At 42.8% G+C, this 20531-nt stretch overlaps 1 protein-coding gene across 2 annotated transcripts in view; it reads left to right on the top strand.

Moving 5' to 3' along the window:
- TUBGCP2 (tubulin gamma complex associated protein 2) overlaps positions 1 to 20531 on the top strand; it is a 1158397-nt gene that overhangs the window by 297715 nt on the left and 840151 nt on the right. For both annotated transcript variants that reach the window (XM_044056780.1, XM_044056781.1), the window contains exon 8: positions 11986 to 12175. In XM_044056780.1, the coding sequence (XP_043912715.1) occupies positions 11986 to 12175 (190 nt within the window). The remainder of the gene's footprint in view (positions 1 to 11985; positions 12176 to 20531) is intronic.

The raw sequence follows: 20531 nt of genomic DNA, 5'->3' as shown, positions 1-20531 counted from the left end.
GAAGTTTGCCACTTCTGTCTTAAGAAGCGTGAAGTTGGCTTTGGAGAAATTTTTTACGGTGGTTTCCCTAATAGGGGTGGGGGAGGGATGTGGATGTCTAGGGTGATTAGCTTGTTGTTGGATCTGACCATCGAGGAATTGGCCTCTTGTGTAGAGTACCAGTTGCCCATGTTGGTAATAACCAGGTCTAGGATATAGCTGCCCCTGGTGGTGGTGTGGATAAGTTGATCCAAGGCATTGGAATTTATGAATTCCATAAAACGTTGAGCACAAGAGTTGGTACATGAGTAGTTTTCCCAGTTAATGATGGGGTAGTTGAAATTTCCCATTATTAAAATGTTAGGTTGTACCCTAATATTTTCCAGTGTATCAAGAAATGAGGAGTGGGCATCCTGTGGCACTGTGGGGGATCTGTAGCAAGTTACAATTTAGAATGCGGTCTTGCCCAGAGTTAGTTGCACTTGGATAATCTCGGATGCATTATGCTGAGCAAATAGCCTGGAGTTGTGGATATCCTTAATGAATATGGACTCCGCCTTTAGTGTTTCGGTCAAGGTTAGGTGGCCGAAAGGTGTGGTATGAATTATAGACTGGTAATGCAGGGGTACTGTCTAGAGCCTTGAACCAGGTCTCTGTCACTGCACAGATGTCGATGTTCTCCATTTTAAGGAGTGCCACGAGTGAGTGCATTTTGAGATTTAGACTTCTAGCATTGAGTAGCAATACCCTCAGATTCTGCTTGCTTGTACCTGTTATGGTGGTGAATTTGTCATTTGAACCTTGCCTAAAAAAGGCACCATAGGGGTGGCTAGAGCCTTAACCAGTATCCGGAATCCCAGGGGCGACAGGTGCAGGCAATCTGTGGCAAAGCATTGTGGTTTGTCGATCATGTCATCCCAGGCAGATACTGGATCCCCTTAGAATGACACCAGAAGCTTAGCCAATTGTTGAAGTCAATCATTTTGTCCTTGTACTGTGGTATCATTCTGGGTGATGGCAGGATGCTACTCAGGGTTAGGGTCATACCTGCCTGGACTACAGGATCAGACAGCTTCTCCATGTAACAAAACACAAGCCCAAGCACTTTACCAGTATTTTCCTTTATTAACAATGCGATCTGGTACCTCGGCCTTTCGCCTTCAAGGGATCACAAAAAGTGTATGATTTAAGCACATTTATATACACTTTACAAAGCAATTAACACAAACAACTTAATCAATTCATTCAATTATTCAGTAAACATTTCATCCCCATTTTGCATATTAAATTTAAACATTTTTATCCAAAATTTTAAATATATCTCTTCCACATATTAATATCTATTTTGTTTCAATTATCTATACATTTCTTTTAACAATTATAAATACACACAGCTATTTAGAATACTAAAATATAAATAATACATTAATTTAGAAACAAAAATTAATTTCATTAACTTATGTCAAATTACATTAGACTAAATAGCCAGTTCCAAATTAAGTCCAAAGGGCTTTAAAGTTTTAAATTTCAAGATAATTTTTGTCTCTAATTCCAATAATTTTTGAGAGTAATCACTCCCTCCCATGGAAAAAGATTTACCCAAAATACAGAACTTTAAACTCCTAGGAGAGCCTCCATGTTTTCCAAGGAAGTGCTGTGCCACAGGACTTACTTCACTACAATTTCTAATATCTCTTAAGTGTTCTAAAACACAAATTCTAACCATTCTTTTTGTTTGCCCAATGTATCAAACATCTTTAGAAGAACAACATAAAGCATAAACTACACCCACCGACCTGCAGTTGAAGTAAAATTTGGGATTAACAGAAATACCATTTATACTCTCCACATTCATTACCCTATTACACAAGCTACAGTGTCCACATTGAAATGTACCCGGAATAGAATTCTTAATTTCATTCCCTTTCATAAAATTATAATTTAATAACTCTTTTATATTCTTTCCCCTTTTATAAGAAAAATTAATATATTTGGGGAACAAATGGCCAATTTTATCATCCTCTTTAATTAAATACCAATATTTCATCATTAGTCTCCTTAATTTTTCTGAAAATGGGGTAAATTTGGTAACAAGAAATAACTTTTCCCCAGCAGTATCTTCTTTCTCAACATATTTCGGAGCTACCACTTTTTCCAAAATACATCTTGATTTACCAAATTTCCACAGACCCTCATCTCTTTTCCCAAGTTGTCTCCTTTTATATTTAAGTAAGAGATTTTTATTGTACCCCCTCTCACTCAATCTAATTTCAACATCATTCAATTCATTTATTTTCTCTCTCTCATCACTAGTATGATCACATATTCTTTTAAATTCACCTAGAGGTAATGAACGTAATAAATGTTCTGGGTGCATGCTATTAGCATGTAGAAACATATTGACCGCAGTATTCTTCCTAAATGGTCTAAAACCAATTTGTTCTAAATTACTATACAGCGTTACATCCAGAAAATAAATTTTTTCCCTATTAAATTCATGAGAGAATGTTAATCCATGTTCATTCATATTTAGGGTCTCAAAGAAATCCAAAAATTCAACAATTTCACCCTTACAAATCATAAGGAGATCATCAATAAAGCGTTTGTATACTATAACATTATTCCTATAGAATCCAGTAGGATTATTATTATTATTTTTTGTTTTAATGTTTGTTTTTTTGTTTTAATGATGAATTTTACCTGCAGTTGAAAGGGACAGCTATGGGGGCTGCCTTTGCGCCCTCATATGCTATTATTTATATGGGATTTTTTGAAAAGCAATTTATTTACCCTACTGGATTCTATAGGAATAATGTTCCACCAGAAAGTTGCACGCCAGCAAATGGAAGTGATTTGCCTTTTGGGCTTCCCAAAATAATATTTACCCTTACGTCACCCCAGTTGCTGGCATTTTGGAATTCCTGACTAAGCTTTTTCATGAAGATGCTGCAGCTGCCACTATAACAGTTCAATTGGCTGCAATTTCAAATTTTCACCTCTGATCTGAAGGTTCTAACCTAATGTCTCACAGACTATGTAGGGCCTTCTTAAAGGGTACCATACATCTTAGACCGCCTGTTAGACAACCCTTTACTCCCTGGAATCTGAATTTTGTGTTGTCACGGATTATTTGTCCTCCCTTTGAGCCTGCATCATACTGCCATTTAAAATTTCTCTCTTGGAAAACAATCTTCTTGGTAGCCATTATCTCAGCACGTAGAGTGTCCGAACTTCAGGCCCTATCTATCAAATTCCCATATTTGGTGTTTCATCCCAAAAGAGTGTCACTGAGGACTTACCTTTCCTTCCTTCCAAAGGTGTGTTCCAAGAATAACCGGAATCAAACTGTTGAACTCCCAACTTTCTTCAGTAACCATTCTAACAAGTTGGAGTATATGTTGCATAGGCTTGATGTTCACAGGCAATTAAGATTCTATTTGGACAGAGCAAAAGAATTTAGAAAATCAGAACAACTCTTTGTTTCTCATGCTGACACTAAGAAATGGCTACCAGTATCCAAAGTTACTCTTTCCAAATGGTTAACTGACTGCATAAAATTTACATATTCCTCAGTGAATCAACCATTAGAACATAGCGTGAAAGCACATTCCACTAGGGCTGTTTCTACTTCCTCAGCTTATGTGGCTAGGCTGTCTTTGGACACTATATGTGCAGCTGCCACTTGGTCTAAGCCACATACCTTCATCACACATTACAAAGTAGATAGGGCCTCCAGGGACAGGGCTTCCTTTGGTTCCACTGTCCTCAGGAATATACTCCCATGAGCCACCCAGGATTAGAGTGCTTGGGACACTACCCATGTGTAAGAATGAACGGCAAGATTGAACAACTTCACATAAAGAAGTTATGTACTTACCATAATGTTTCATGTGAGTTGTTCATCTCGCCTTCATTCTTACATTCCCACCCACCTTCCCCCTCCAGGTTTCTCGAAGAACGAGTAAGACTTGCGGCCTGGTGGGTGTTGTTCTAGGATTTCTTACTCCAGATGGAGTGCCTTTCATGTGTTGTTGTTTTACATGCTGGGATCAGCAAACTAGATCTGAGATGAGAGAGAGAGCATCATGGGATAGGGACTTGGCCTCGAGCTACTCTAAAATCTTGAGGTTGTGAAAGTGACCAACTCGGACCCGATGGATCAGCTCCGAACCCATGTGTAAGAATGAAGGCGAGATGAACAACTCACATGGAACGTTATGGTAAGTACATAACTTCTTTTTTCATCAACCACTGCTTATTTTCAAGCATTCTTGTTTCTCTAAGCTGAAACAGCAAAATTTTTTAACTATAATACAGCATAACAGGAGCTCACTCCCCAGCCCTGGCAACGCAGACCCACGTCTTGTTGCATCTTTCCTGTTGCTGTGAATACATGTAATAGTCAAAACAATTGATGTTATGTGATCCTATCTCGCCTACATTCTGACTGATGGGTTCGGAGCCGATCCTCGGCTCCGACTCGGCACGCTTATGCCAAAGAGCGAAGTCTCTTATTGGCTGAGCTTACTATATCCCAGGATGCACCACTACCAGTCCCCCAGATCTCGTTTGCCGCTATCAAGCAAAGACGTGGTCTCGAGCTGGCTGAGCTAAGTAGTGTTTTTCACTTACTTTCCTGTCAGGGAATTCCTAGATTTTCAACAAAAAAGCTGTTTTAACGGCTATTTAGTCTCTTTGTGTATGACTGATATTGTTTGTGAAGTATTTGTGTGGTGATTGCGCCTTTTTTTCTGACTAGAGGCTTCCTCTCAGTTGAAGGGCCTTCCCCTGTCAGTTACTTGCCTTCAAGTTCAGTTTTGTACTTAAGGATTCTTGGATCCTGTCTAGTTTCTTCTTTGTGACAGTTCTTGGTTAAAAAAAAAAAAAAAAAAAGAGAGAGAGAGAAAAGTTTTTCTCTGTGGTAATTAGTGTGTTTTGTTTTCGGCTGTTACTCTTGATTGGTTGCCATAATGTCACAGGCTCCTAGGCCTTCTGGTTTTAAGAAGTGCACTAAGTGCAGCTTCAAAATGTCTATTACAGATGACCACTCTCTCTGTGTGTACTGTTTGGGCGCCAAACATTTGCAGGAGTCCTGTAGTGTGTGCCACGCGTTTTCCTCGAGGGTCCTCCAAGAGAGGAAAAATAAACTTATTTTAAAAGGCCTTATTAAACCCTCATTTGAAGAGGCATTAGCTTCCTCTCCTTCTCCTGCTAAAGAAAGGGCGGCTCCGACCAGTCCGTCGGAACCGACCGCCAAAAAACATAGGCAGGCTTCTCCTTCGGCTCCACAGACTTCGGAGCCGAGGGCGGAACGGTCTGCCTCGATGCCTCCAGCCTCGACTCCTCTGGGTTCGGAGCCGACGTCTGGGGCATCGGGAGGCGGGTCATCTTCATCGGCTCCACTGATCTCGGAGCCGATGAAGGTTGTCCGCTCAGAAACTTCCTCCTCGGCGCCGAAGCCCTCTTCGGCACCGATGGAAATTGGTTTGGACATTCCTTCGGCGCCGATAATTGTAGAGTCGATTCGGAGCCGGTCCCCTAGTCCCTTGGAGCCGTTGGAGAGGCCTACTCGGACCCATTCGGTCTCTTCCAGGTCATCAAGGATGTCAGATTCGGACATAGACAGGGTGCTCCAAAGACTGTTCCAGTCCCCAGTCTTTCAGAAATTTGTTTCGGCTTCGACCCAATTGGCTTCGGAGCCGATAGCCCACTCCATTGCCATTCCTCCTCCAACCACTTCGGCTCCGTCGGAGCAGGTGCTGATGGAGCCAGTAGAGATCCTAGGGTCGGCTCCAACCCTTACTCCAACCCCGGCCTTCGGGTCCGAGTTTAGCACACGGACTTCTTCGGCCGGACCCAGGGGTGACGTTTCGGGACCAATGCTGTCGGTTCCGAGCCTCCCTCTCGGTGCTTCGCGGGACTTCCGTCTGCTATCATGGCTCGGGACCGGACCTCCCAGGATTCTGGGGTCCGGCTTTCAGAGCTATGAGGAGTGCCTTGGCCAAGTCTTCTTCGCCATCTCTACGGCTTTACTGGCACCTTCCTGGGCATGGAGACTGGGTCTTTGGCAGTTCCCCTGTCTCTAGGCAGCGGAGCCCCGGGGCCTGAGGTTACCCCCACTGGGGTTCCCCTCCTCCTGAGGGTCTTTCGGAGTTGTCTTCGGAGGAGCCCCAAGGAAGAGATCGTGCAAGAGGAAGCACGTGGACTCCCCGATGAGTCTCTTACATCGGACACTGATCTTGATGATGCGGAGGGGTCCCCTAAGTCGCCCTCGGATGATGTCTCATTTGCAGACATTCTAGAGATCCTTACAACGAGGCGGCTGGAATTCCAAACCCCTCCGCTGATGAGTCGGTGTTCCTCAAGGCCTTGGGGCTCAGCCCTCCGCCTCCTGGGTGTCTCCGCCCTTGACGAGCTCCTGGATTTGGTTTGTTGGAGGCGTGGGAACATCCAGATACTGTGGAACCAGTGCCTTCTCGCCCTAACAAATTTTTGTCTGCCCCACCCGAGAAGGAGTTCTTAACGAAAGGCGTGGCTGTAGATGCCATGGTGGTGGCATCTGCTACCCAGCAGGACGTGGCAGAGGCTTCAACGTCCGTCCATCCTCCTAATAAGGAGTCTAGGAGCATGGACCGGTACGGGAAGCGCACTCTGACTTCAGCGGCCTTTACTCTGAGGTCCCTGAATTATTTGGCACATTTCACTAGACTACAGAGGAATCTGGTCAAGGAGCTCTCAGACTCCCTCTCAGGTAACCTACCTGAGCAGCTAGCCCAGTCGGTTAGCTCTCAGTTGGCTATCCTTACCTCGATTTCTAACTCGTCCATGAGGCTCATTTCATATGCGGCAAGGCGGCAGAGCGGCAGGCACAGGCGTGGCTCTACGGAGACAAGCCTGGCTCCGTTTGTGTCATTTCGCGGAGGCCTTCAAGTCTTCCTTTGCCGACGCTCCCTTTGATGGTCCTCTTTGTTTGGACCCAAGGTAAAAGACACTCTTACCCGCTGTGAGCAGGAGGGAAAGACTTTATCTGCCGTAGGAGCACGTTATTCCACTCCCTTCGGCCTTATCCCAAGGCTAAAGAGGAGGGAAGATGTGGTTCCGCAAATCACAGAAATTCTTTCCTCAACAGCAGGAAGATTCCCCTTCCAGAGGCAGAGGACGGGGAAATTTTTCTGGGAGACGCTGTCCCAGAGGCGGCAGAGGCCCCCGCAACACTGGAGACCGCGAGTCCTTTCGTGGCTCTTCAGCCTCCCACACTCCATGAGGGATTGCCCGGCTGTGCTGCTCCGGAGCCAGTCGGGTGCCGTTTTGCCAAGCACCTAAAAGCCTGGGAGTCTATTACTCAGGACAGATGGGTGCTTCGGATTATTGCCGGAGGTTACACCATTCCCTTCACACACTCACCCCCACCGTCCAAAAAAATCCCGGACCCACCACCCAGTCAAAGGGAAATTGCAGCCGTAGAAGCTTCAAAGCTGCTAGAAAAAGGAGTCATCCAACCGGTCCCCACAGACCAGATCGGATCCGGAAATTACTCAAGGTTCTTGTGCCAAAAAAGACAGGGGACCTGAGACCCATTTTGGATCTCGGCAAACTAAACCAGTCCGTCATGAAGTCCAAATTCAATGGTCACTTTACAATCCATTCTCCCATTGTTGGAAAAAGATGTTTGGATGTGCTCCATAGATCTCAAGGACGCCTATTATCACATACCGATACATCAGGCGTCCAGGAGGTATCTGCGCTTCAGCCTGGGAGACAGTCATTTCCAATTTTGTGCTCTGCCCTTTGGTCTCACCACAGCCCCAGGGTGTTCACCAAGTGTTTGGCAGTAGTGACTGCTCACCTGAGGAGTCTCGGATTCCAAGTGTTTCCCTATCTGGACGACTGGCTCCTGACTGCCACCACCAGGCATCTACTACTAGAGAAACTACAAGCCACCATCTCCCTGGGTGCTTCCCTGGGAATTACATTCAACTGGTCAAAGTCTGTCTTGCTGCCTTCTCAGCGCATAAGATTCATAGGAGCAGAGATAGACTCAAAATTAATGCGAATCTTCCTTCCTACCGAAAGGATACAAACATTACAAGATCAAGTCCGAGCCCTGCTTCTAAGATCCAAAGCCCCAGCCAGGATGGTCCTGCAACTTTTAGGTTCAATGTCTGCCACGGTTCTCCTAGTTCCTCTGGCAAGATTGCACATGAGGATTCTTCAGTGGCTGTTATCGACACAATGGTCTTTTCAGGATCTCCCCCTCAATCATCACATACTGATTACAGAAACGTGCAACGGGACCTCCGCTGGTGGCTTCTGCCATCCAATCTGAATCAGGGAAGACCTTTTGTTATACCCCTCCGTGGCCACCTTGACAACGGATGCCTCCCAGACGGGTGGGGGGCATTGTCTGGGCAGGTCAGTTCAGGGTTCTTGGCTTCCAAACGAAACATTTCTCCATATCAATGTGTTGGAAATGAGGGCTGTACTTCTGTCCCTACAAGCCCTCCACGAGTTTCTCCCTCAAGGCATTATCGCCATCCACACAGACAACATGTCGGTGGTCTGGTATCTAAACAAACAAGGAGGGACCAGATCTTACCCCCTTTGCAGAGAGGCCATGAGGGTGTGGAAATGGGCAGTGGCTACCAAGCGCTTCCTGGTAGCGACCCACATTCCAGGAAAATCCAATGTATTGGCAGACAGACTGAGCAGGACTATTCTCTCCTCACGAATGGTCTCTGAACGAAACAGTAGCAGCTCAGATTTTCAAAAGATGGGGGATTCCGTGCTGCGACCTGTTTGCAACACCACAAAACACGAAGTGCAAAGGTTCTTTCCTTGACCCCGTCAAGGGGAGGCAGCTACGGATGCTCTAGTCCAACCTTGGCCAACAGGACTGCTTTATGCTTTCCCTCCGATTCCACTTCTCCCCAGAGTCATCCAGAAAGCTTCCCAATTGGGGTCCACAATGATTCTAATTGCTCCGTACTGGCCTCGTCAGGTGTGGTTCCCCTACCTACAGAAATATACTCTGGACGGTCCTTGGTTCTTGGATCTAACTCCAGACCTTCTGGTTCATCAGTCGGGACAACAGCACCAGTCCCTTCACACTTTGAAATTAACAGCTTGGCTCCTCCACTTCCGACTTTAGTCAGAAAGCACACCTTGGACCCGGAAGTTATCCATATTTTATCTTCAGCCCACAAACCCACCACTAAGAAATTGTATCATAGTAAGTGGAAGAGGTTTGCTATCTGGGCTCAACTAAGAGGCTTAGACCCTATTACTGCCCCGATACCAGAGGTCTTGAAATTCTTAACATCCTTGTTTAATCAAGGATCTTCAGTCTCTACTATTAAAGTCCAACTAGCAGCTATCTCCAAATTTCACGATTCCATAGACCCACCGTTGATGAGCAGCAGATTATGTAAAACGTTCATGAAAGGTGCTGTGCTTTTAAGACCCCCAGTTTTTCATCCTGCGCCTCCGTGGGATCTTGATTTGGTACTTCGTGCCTTAACATCTTCCCCCTTTGAACCAGCTGCTACATGTGAGTTGAAATATCTGTCTTGGAAAACTGCCTTCTTAATTGCAATTACCTCGGCAAGAAGAGTTTCAGAACTTCAAGCCCTATCTATCAAACCACCGTACTTGATTTTTCACAAGGATAGAGTATCACTTAGACCTAATCCATCTTTTGTCCCAAAAGTTTGCTCTAATCTCTGTCTCCAACAATCTTTAGAGCTACCAGTTTTCTTTCCAAAATTCTCAAACAAAGCGGAATACACCTTCCATACGTTGGATGTTCACAGGCAATTGCGCTTCTATCTAGATAGGACTCAGCAAATTCGGAAAACAGATCAATTGTTTGTGTCCTTTTCAGGTAATAAACTGGGTAAAACCATCACTAAAGCTACTATTGCCAAATGGATCAGAGATTGCATAACTCAAGCTTATTCCTCTTCAAATAAGCAACTTACAACATCTGTCAAAGCTCACTCTACTAGAGCTATGGCTACCTCTATTGCATTCCATTCCAAGCTCGCTATTTCTGAAATTTGTGCTGCGGCTACTTGGTCAAACCCGCACACTTTCATTTCCCACTATAAATTGGATGTGGCATCTAAAGGACGAGCATCATTTGGTTCCACGGTACTTAGGAGTGTTTTCCAGTGAGCCACCCAGGATTTAGGTGCTAGGGATGCTGTCCCATCAGTCAGAATGTAGGCGAGATAGGATCACATAACATCTTTTAGTTATGTACTCACCATAACTTCAGATGTTTGGGATCCATCTCGCCTACATTCCTAATACCCACCCTCCTTCCCCCTGCCTTGGAGATCAGAAGAGATTGAACGGTTTGGGTTCTACTGTTTTTATCTTGTATCATCTGTCAATGTTATATAAGCAGTGCATGCATGTGTGCATGTATGCGGACAAACTAGATCTGGGGGACTGGTAGTGGTGCATCCTGGGATATAGTAAGCTCAGCCAATAAGAGACTTCGCTCTTTGGCATAAGCGTGCCGAGTCGGAGCCGAGGATCGGCTCCGAACCCATCAGTCAGAATGTAGGCGAGATGGATCCCAAACATCTGAAGTTATGGTGAGTACATAACTAAAAGTTAGCTACACTACTACTTCAGTGATTAAAGCGAACAGCTGCAGTGTCACTTACGTAAATACAAAGAAAAGCATTGTGGAGCCCACTAGGAAGGTCGTTGCTGCGGACACTGTGATTTACATATTAGGTTTAAACTTCTTTCCCGTTGGCATATTGGAGCTCTGGACCTAAGTCCACTCTGCAGCATAGCCCAAGCCCGGACAAGGGGGATAAGAATGAAAAAGAACCGAAATGTAAGACTTGAAGACAGGTAGGACAAAATGAGCCTCAACTCACTGAGGGGTTTCTAGTATTAATTTGCTGGCCCAAGGCACAGTCCCAACTGCCGAGGGCCAGCACAATTCACCCTTTAGTCGCTCGATGTCACACTTCAAAACAAGAGTGTGAGCAGATAAAACAAGCAACCAAGGTTCCGTAACGATGCTAGCTAGCAAAAATGTTGAATACACAGCAAGTTAATTTTATGGCCAGATTTTTACTTACCTGAACTACTATGGCAGAAAACCAGTGGAATTTCCATATGACTGTGGCCACATCGGGGGTGATTTCTCCAGTAGCGATCCTTACAATCTGTGCCCAGAATAAATAGAGGTATCCAGTAGCAGGTAAAATCTGTCGTTATCAGCAAAAAGAAAGGAAATACCTGCTGCTGGACCCTCTATTTAGTGGGGGGAAATAAAAGAAAATTAGTCGGGGGTGGAGGTGTTATGCAGGTGGTGGCTTGGATTGCAGGAATCCCATTAGCTGCTGCCACTTGCTTTATCAAAGGCTTAGAAAGCCGATTTCATGTAAAAGTTTAATGTGAACAGCATGTATTACACACTGAATCGTAACTATAGCATGGGAATAACAACATTGGTTACAATTTCAGTGTGTTTTATCCTTTGCGCAGTTAAAAAATCTACATTAAAATTTCTCACACCACAGGAAGGCACTTGGGGGTAAAAGACTGAAATTCCTATTGTCTCATAGTGCGCTTGGATTTAACCACAAAGGCACCATGAGACAGTAGTCAGGGGTAATGAGTTAAGGATGCAACAACGCAACATGTTCCCCACTACTTTCTTAGACCAGTACATGTTCCTCATAGTGGGCAAAAATCTGTCCAGAAAGAAGACAGCAGATAATGAGTAAATTTACTATTACAGTGACTTTGCTTCAAACATCTACTGTTAAGCAAGTACCTTACAAAACCTTAACTTACTGTGATTTATCTTTTAACTCCCTGTAATTTATGATATATTTAGAATTTGAATTCTAACATATTTTGAGAGCTGCAAATGTGATGCTGCATCTGAGTAGGAAGAAAGTTTGAATTCTAATGTAACCTTGTTATTTTTTTTTTCTCTCCTTTTTACTAATTATCTTTCTTTTGCTGTCAAATTAGCTACTTCAGTGGAGAAGGGAGAATGCATGGGAGGGGCTACCCTCAGTCTTCTTCATGACAGAACCTTCAACTACACTGGAGACAGCCAGGCTCAGGAGTTGTGCCTGTACTTGACAAAAGCATCTAGTGTTCCTTATTTTGAGATTCTGGAGAAATGGATCTACAGAGGAATCATAAATGACCCTTACAGGTACAACATGTGGAAGTGATTTTGTAGTGATCTAGACATTGCATTTAGTTAGTTTTAATGAGTTTCTGGCAAAGAGGTTCTTCCATGAGAGCCCCAGTAGAAAGCATCCATCTTCCATGATAGCTACCCAGATTTAGAAAACTCAAGAGCGATCATTCAGATAAACAGGTTAGGAGAAAATGCAACAGAGGACAGCATGGTGTATTTGTTTGTAATGCCTATTCTAAGCAATACAAATCTTAATTAGCAGAACCCTGAATCAAAAAGCCTTGATGGAGGGTCTTTGAGCCTCATTTTTTCTTTGCTGTTGTCATAGAAGACTTGGGTGTCATGTATCCTTGTTCCCATGCTAGATGCAACACTGTCCTGATCCATGTAGCCCCAACATTTTATGAGGATTGAATCAGAGCTAAAACAGACATTCACCTCGATGACTGTCTCTTAAATGTTTTTTGGGGCCTGTCAGTTAGAATTAACATCTACACCTTTTTTTCAGTATTGAATCCGTTTTGACACTGATTATTTCAGGTATTCAAGCCTCCACCCCCACCCCCATTTTAAGGGGGGCGTTATTCTTTTTGCTCCTTATATTGGTTGGTATCTGAGGTCTTTCCATGCAGAAGACTGTTGCTCAGGGTACCTTAACACTTATTCCGCCTTTAGCCAGTACCAACTTCTTCAACACTAACATCAAAATTGCCCTTTTTGTTTCAGAACACATAAGTTTCCTTTGTATTTTTGCAGCCTCACGAGCGGCAGACTCATATATTTTACATATGGCTGGGAAGCAGTAGGCTTATATCTTGTCCTGTTTCTCAGATATTATAGAGTAATTGAATTAGGAATGTGAATTTGTGTGCACTCTCAGAAGCAGCAGGTTTGGGTCTTACCCTACTTTTCAGATACTTGGAATAATTGGCTTAAGTATTGATCTCTGTACAGTTAAGGTTGCCACCCATCCCGTTTTCAGCAGGACACTCATAGGTTGAGCTGCCTCATCCAGTTGCCTGCTGTGGAAAGTAATGGGACTTGAAAAGTCACACTTTTCGATCACACTCGTCATGGAAAAATCGCAATTACTTCCGGCTTTTCCACGGCAATTCAGTTACATCACCAACCCAGACCTACAAGCAGAGCTGTTCCCTGTTACATCCGGGTGCTTTAAATCGTGCAGCAGTTGGTTGCAGTTCATGAAGGGGGTGAGAACTGGGACAGGAAGAATCCTGTAAAGATCGCAACTGTAGAGCGGTTTGTTTTTCGCACTTCTACTGCCGCTAAAGAAAAATACGAGCTTTTCTTTTCTAACAAGCCAGCCATCCATTCATCCAGTCAGTCATCCATCCATTTATCCAGCCAGCCAGCCAGCAACCCATCCATCCATCCAGCCAGCCATTCATCCATCTAGTAATCCAGACATCCATTCATCTAGCCAGCCATCCAGCCAGCAGTCAAGCCAGCCAACCATCCAGCCATTAATCTATCCATCCAGCCATTCATCCATCCAGCTGCTACTCCCACCAAACAGCTAGCCACTGCAGCAGTCAGCCAGCCAGCTAGCCATTCCAGCAGCCAGCCACTCCAGCAGCCAGCCAACCAGCTAGCTAGCTAGCCACTCCAGCAGCCAGCCAACCAGCTAGCTAGACACACCAGCAGCCAGTTAGCTAGCCACTTCAGCAGCCAGCCAGAAAGCTAGTGAGCCACTCCAGTAGCCAGCCATCCAGCTAGTGAGCCACTCCAGCAGCCAGCCAACTGTTGTACCCATAACAGCATCTCTTTCACCACTCATGTGGTGACGTCATGGTAGAGGGTGTGGCTAGTGTCATATTGGCCACACACCTATGTCCCGTTTTGGCCCACTTAAAAGTTGGCAACCCTATGTACAGTCTCAGAGTTAGCAGTGTCACATCTTTCTTACTTTACAGATATATCCAGTACTGAACACCTGTAATTATGATAAGTTTGTAACTTTTGTTAATGAGCATTATCCTACTTGACAAAAAGTTGCTGGAATTGCATTTTAGTACTTTAAATATGAAGGATCTGTGTAGTAATACTACTTGCTCTTTGGAAGCTACTTTGCTGTTAAGAGGACAGAACACATCTAAGGACTATAGAAATAGACCAGTAGGTTTAGTTAGTTATGGTTGTGTTAATAATTGTGTAAAAACTGTAGATATTTTCTTTATGAAAAATGCTGCTGAATGGTAACATCTGAATAAAAGTATACACTCTACAAAGTGAAAATGCAGCAAAGTGTGAAAAGTAAAAAAATGCACATAAACATGTAGTAGTTCTACTGTAAAGTTGCAGCAAAATGTAAAATATATATATATATATATATATATATATATATATATATATATACAGAAATTGTAGATTTTTTTCTCCCTTCCGGGAGGCAGAAGCAAAACCTACTTGTACACTTAAACAAAGCTGAATCATCCATTTCCTGTCACTTAATCCATTACCTTATGCAGCCTGAACTTTCCGAAAGTTATTTTTGGAGCTACATTTTGTTTAACAAGGAGAAAAAGTATTGTAGCTTGAAAGGCGGGTGTTGAACTGAAGGAACAGGGCTAACTAAATACTGTCTAGTCATGTCTCACTGGGAATTTTGAAGCAGCAGCTGTTATCAGTAAAGAGTTTGGTTGTTGCTTGGATGAACTGTCTTCTGCTCTGCGTCACGGAGTTCATCTTCACTTTGCTTTGCCTTTTGATATTCTGCAATTTCTATATAGTAGCAGACAAATTCTAATAATTAACTAGCTTGATAACTAGTCATTTTTTTTAATGCCATCTGTCTGTTTAAACTTTGTATACATCTCTTTAGCAGGCAAACACATTATTTTGGACTGGTAGAAGGCAGCATATTTCTGTGGATATTTGTCGAATTCCTTCCCTTCGCTGTGTGGGGTGTTCGTGTGTAGAGAGACGATAGCCAGTGTCACAGGGATGCGGTGGTCCGGATCCAAGTTAGCCTCAAATACATGTGGACACGCCAAGGAATCCCTGATACAGAAGGGCGTCTTTTGCACAACTGGATTTCTGAGAATTAGGCATTATGGAAGATGCTGTAGGTGGATTGGACACTCTAAATTGGCCCTAGGAGTGCGTGTGTGTGCCTTCTGTGGAAGGTTGGGCGCCAGGCTGGCAACTCGACACTGTAAAAACTCCACTGCCAATCATGAGCAGACCGGTGATACGCTGTGGCGACCCCTAACCGGGAAAAGCCGAAAGAAGGCATACATCTCTTTGCAATCACCTATCTTTCTGTGTATTTAATGTAGTTAATGTTTAGTTCTCAAACTATATTTAATTTATTTAATTTAAAAATTCAAATCAAATTCAAAAGCTTGTGGCTAGTTGCTTTTTTTTTCAGAGCGTAATTGCATGGTATTGGTAAATTGTAATTGTTGATATCTGCTTTTCAAAGAGAAAAAGGAAATGATTTCTTAGCTTATCTGCCATAAGACTGTAATTACAATTGTCTCATTTTTAAGAGTGATACAGTAACTTGTAACCTTGATGTACAAAACTGGTCCTGCTAGTGGCATTAAGCTACAGTGGAAGCAGGAAGTGGTTTGTAGTAATGAAAAGGTATTAGCATCTCCTGGGAATTGCTGTGTGTGTGTGTGTGTGTGTGCCTGCGTCCATGCATACGTGTCTGTGTTTGTCTATGCAGCAGCTGAATCAGGCTATAGTTACAGTAGTTAAGATAAAACATGAAAGGCACTGGGCTCAGAGTGAGATGAGTGAAACCCTGGGAAGTCAGCAGTTATAACAGTGCTCTATGGCTGTTTATTGTGAAACCTATTTGGGTAGCCTAAGATGGCAGTGATCAGGTGCTATACAGACCAAACATTCCTCCTTCTGTCATATCTTTAGTTGGATCATTTGGATGTGGTAGGTGCTTGTCAGGTCCCAAGGCAGCAGTGTGTATTTTACATACAGTCTTAAAGCCAGCTTTCTCATATATTCATCTGGTCAGCTGTACAGATCATTAGGTCATAGCTGCAAGCTATTTAATGTTAATTGGTGACAGTGGTGGGGCCTCTCTATGACAGTAATGCATGCCACCTCACAGTAAATATAACAAATATGTATATTCTATGAAAAAATGGATGTAATACATAATGTTTATATTGTTTTAAGTGTGTCATTGCTTAGCTATAGGACATTGTATGTTTTGTCGCACACTTCCTAGAAGCAGTGTGACTTGCCTATTTTGATTACTAGTAATACAGCCATAGTATGTGTTAGTTATAAAACATTTTCACAGACTTGTAGATGTTATATTACATAACTGACCACAACTATATCTGAAATGTCGAATAAGAATTTAATTCCACTAGACGACGGAGAGCAGATTGTCACCCATTTTGTGCGAGTCTAGTTGCTTGGCCTCTGGTTCTCACTACTTCCCCATGATCTCAATGTTGAACTTTGGAAGAAGAAGCAATAATGGAATAAGTTGCTGTGCTTTCAGCAGTGTTTGTCTTTCACTATTTTTAGATTCTTACAGCTGGGCATCATCTGCCAACAGGACCATTCCTCATCTACTAGGTCTATCCGATATTCCTACCACCCACAAACTAACTGTTTGGGAGCGGTGTAGAGATTATGGCACCTGAAGCAGCATCGTGTTGCTGATTAGGAGTATTTTGCAGTGGCCTACCTTCCTTTCCCCTTTGAGTGCTCTCATACATATGTGGTCAGCTGTTCAGTGGGACGTGCTGGCATATTGCCCTGCCTCTACTGTGACTCACTTTCAGAGAGAAGGAGAAGAAAGTACCTGAAGCCGAGATTGTCTAGCAAGAGTAAATTCACAGCCAGTTACAATACCATATAAAAAACAAATCCAACAACAACTGAATCAAAGAGGTTGAAACCCATGTCATCTGTGCACCATCTGTGGGATGGTAGGTGGGTGCTGCCACTGAGACAGTAAGAAATTTGAACATCAAATTACCAGTGAGTAGGACTTGCACAACTGTACCATGTTCATCATTGCCATGCTGCAGTGGCATTTTGGGTAGATTCCCAAAGCTTACCCTACCTGGGATGTGGAAGGATAAGGATCCATGAGTTGCTGGAGAATGATCCTAGCAAAGCCTGCTCTGGACCTTGAAAAGTAAAACAGTTTGTAGTGCTTTTTGACGGTATGAACAGAAGACCAGATGCTGCCGCTGGATTCCTTCCTGAGTCCATCCTTTTCCAATATGCCATTAAAGACAGTAAGGCCCTAGTCGAGTGAGCCTTAACCTTGCCTGGAATAAAGTTATCATTCTGGACATAAAAGAAAACAATAGCAGAGGGCAGCTATCATACAGTAGTTTACTTAGAGACAGGGTTAACCTTTTCTAGCTGTTCAGCATTCCTATGGGACTTTGTTCTGTCAAGGTAGTACCTGAGGTACCTGTGTACATCCAAGGTATGTTGAATATTTTCTCCCTTGCTTTTTGCATCAGGATAGAACATTGGGAGATTGATGGCTTGATTCAAGTTAATTCAGAAACAACTTTAGGTATGAATTGTGGTTTAGTGCATAGCACAAGCCTTTCCTTGTGAAAATAAGATAAGGTTGGCTCACCATGTGAACTTGCAGCTCAGAGGCTCAACTTGCATATGTCACAGCAATGAGTTAAACAGTCTTCCAAGTAATGAACTGTAAATCAGCCTGCGAGGCAAGTTCTAAATGAGGCGAGGAAAAGTTTTCAAGAACAGAGTTGAGATCACTGGCAGAAGGAATTTGTTTTTGAGGGGGTTTCATGTGCAACACTCCTTTCATAAATTGTTTAACCATAAAAAGAGATGAAAGAGGGGGATCAATAAACAGACGAGCAGAAAGATGCACTTGGATAAAAGCATGTAACAAACCATCTCTAGGTAGCTTGTGCAAATATTTTAAAGCCAGAGGGATCAAAACCCTTTTAGGACCTCTGTTATTGGCTGGGTATCACCTAGAAAGCCTCTATCACTTGTAAACGTAAGATTTTCTAGTTGCAGGTTTTCTTGCCTCCTTAAATACCTACTGCACATCCTCATGAAACAAGTGCCTAAAAGGTATCAAAATAGAATCATCCAGGCTGTCAGCTGCAATTGCTTTAGTTTGTTGTATACTATTCGCTCTGATTATTAGCTTGAAATGATGCTTAGTAAAGCTTTGCACAGAAAACCCAAGCAACACAATGAAAAACTATAAATGTTATGGATTAATTAATCAATTACTTAATTAGTTATGAATTAATTTAATTAATGTCTTGACTATATAGGGTATTTTAGCATGAGGTGTGACTATCTTGACAAAGCCTGACATAGTCTCAGGCGAAAGTGCTTGTGGATATTCACTTTTTACTGTGTGTTTTTGCAATAAAGAATTTTGTTCTCCAGGAAAAGTTTATTGGACGTTTGGTGGTCTTCTGTTTGCACTTTTACTGGTTCGTTTTGGGACTTTGTCTGTTCTACTAGTTTTTGGTTTTAGTTTGTTGTATACTATTCGCTCTTGATACTCTATGAGCAGATCCAGACTGTGAGGAAGCTTGTGGTAATTGTCCTTGGCCAATTCCATTAAAAGGGAGAACCAACTTTGCCTGAGCCAGAAGGTGCAACCTAAATGATCTTTGGTAACTCTCTCTGAATCTTTAAAAATGCCTTGGGAATTATTGGAAAGGGCAGCAATGCATACTGAAACTTTTCCAACCATGGGAATGATAGAGTGTCTGTCTTCCAAGCAAGGCTGCAAGGATGTCTTAAACAGAATGTTTTCAGTTGTCTGATTTGAAAGGAGATGAGATCTGCTAGAGCTGTTATCCATATCTGGATCAAGTCCTGGAGGACCTCTTCATGGAGCTTGCACTCTTTTGAGGGTCTGTCCAGGATTTGCTTAGACTGTATGCCACTGTGTTTTAGTCTGACAGAATGTTTGAGGCCTGAAGAGTCAGAATACACTGTAGAGGGTTGCCCAGACCATTGCTGCCAACTGGCAAAGAGAGTATGACCTTGTGTACCCCCTGCTTTTTTTAAATTATTGTTCTGTTATTCTGTTTATTGTTTGATGGTCAGCTGACATTTAATACAATAAAAAAAAAATCACACTAAGTTGTCTTACAGTTAACCTAATTATCCAACTTAATATCCAATCTTGTGTCCTAAATGCACAGTCATCTTATCCTTTATGTTGTAATCTAATAACTGTGCAACAATTTTCACCTACTCACTCAATTCCATACTGCATCTCAGCCTTATTTGTGCAGTTGTATGTGTTGTGTATTGCATGTATTGCATTGTGTATTGTATACTGTATAGCTAGCTGATTGTGGAGCTTTCCTCCCCCATCCTCCACTAAAAATAGGCTCACTAAGGCCCAGTGGACCATGCTGGTACACAAATGCAAATAAATAGATAAATAAATATAAATGGTGTTTAAAGGGGCACTATTCCTTTCATAAAATCCATTTCTTGCCGCAGACCGAAGTGTCTGTTAATTACCTCCCCTCTTTGTGGCACTGCTCATGATGTAGCAAAGAATCCCATCCACAACATCAGCTTTCTTTAAAAAAAATGCTTGCACCTGTGTCCCTTTACTGATTTTGTTCCCTGTGGAGTAAAATGCTCATCTTCAGTTTTCTGCACATCTTTGTGAGTTGCTTCTTCATATCAGAACTTTGATATGTGCAGTGTTTCCCGTTTTCATGCCAACATTCTAATTTCTGTCTATTTTTGTAGGTTAGGTAGTCCAGTCTTCAAAACGGCAACTCCGCGGTTATTAACTAAAGTCAGGGATTCCAGCAGGCATATCCTGTGTGGCTATAGCATACATGTGCGTAGCTAGAGTGTAGCAAATACAAATCTGTACAGAAAAAAAAACTTTAAGCATTTCCATTTGTTTTAATTTCTTCCTGTCTCACAAATAGAGACTGTGTGCATAATGCTGTTTGCACATGGAACTAGTAGTTGACACTTATTTTGTTGTTGTGAGAAAAAAAAAAACGGAGCACTTTTCCTGCATCTTCTATTTATAATTGAAAATTTCTGCCTGGGTAGTTCTTTTGTTTGTGTGTGAGAACGTGCATCGATTTTCACACTTTTAGTTATAATAAGCCTTTGCTGCCCTATGGACATAGGGGCTGTTTCAATAAAGAAAGACTGTAATACACAGGTAAGTATCAGACAAAAAGTGGTACTATGTTACGGGACTGCAAGGTGCTGTGGATGTTGACTGTATGGGGTTGAGGGTACAAAATAGATGGTTTGCAGACTAACTGTAACGGGTTGCTTAATCATCTTAAACACAGCTGCAGCTACTATATCTTCTTATTTTTTGCACTTAAGAATCAACATGCCCATGTTGAATTGC

Source organism: Protopterus annectens, chromosome 14.part0 (genome assembly GCF_019279795.1).
Source record: "Protopterus annectens isolate FY-2018-M chromosome 14.part0, PAN1.0, whole genome shotgun sequence".
Taxonomy (NCBI): Eukaryota; Metazoa; Chordata; order Ceratodontiformes; family Protopteridae; genus Protopterus; species Protopterus annectens.
Note: the sequence above shows the minus strand (reverse complement) of the source record. Positions and strands in the feature narration are given on the sequence as shown.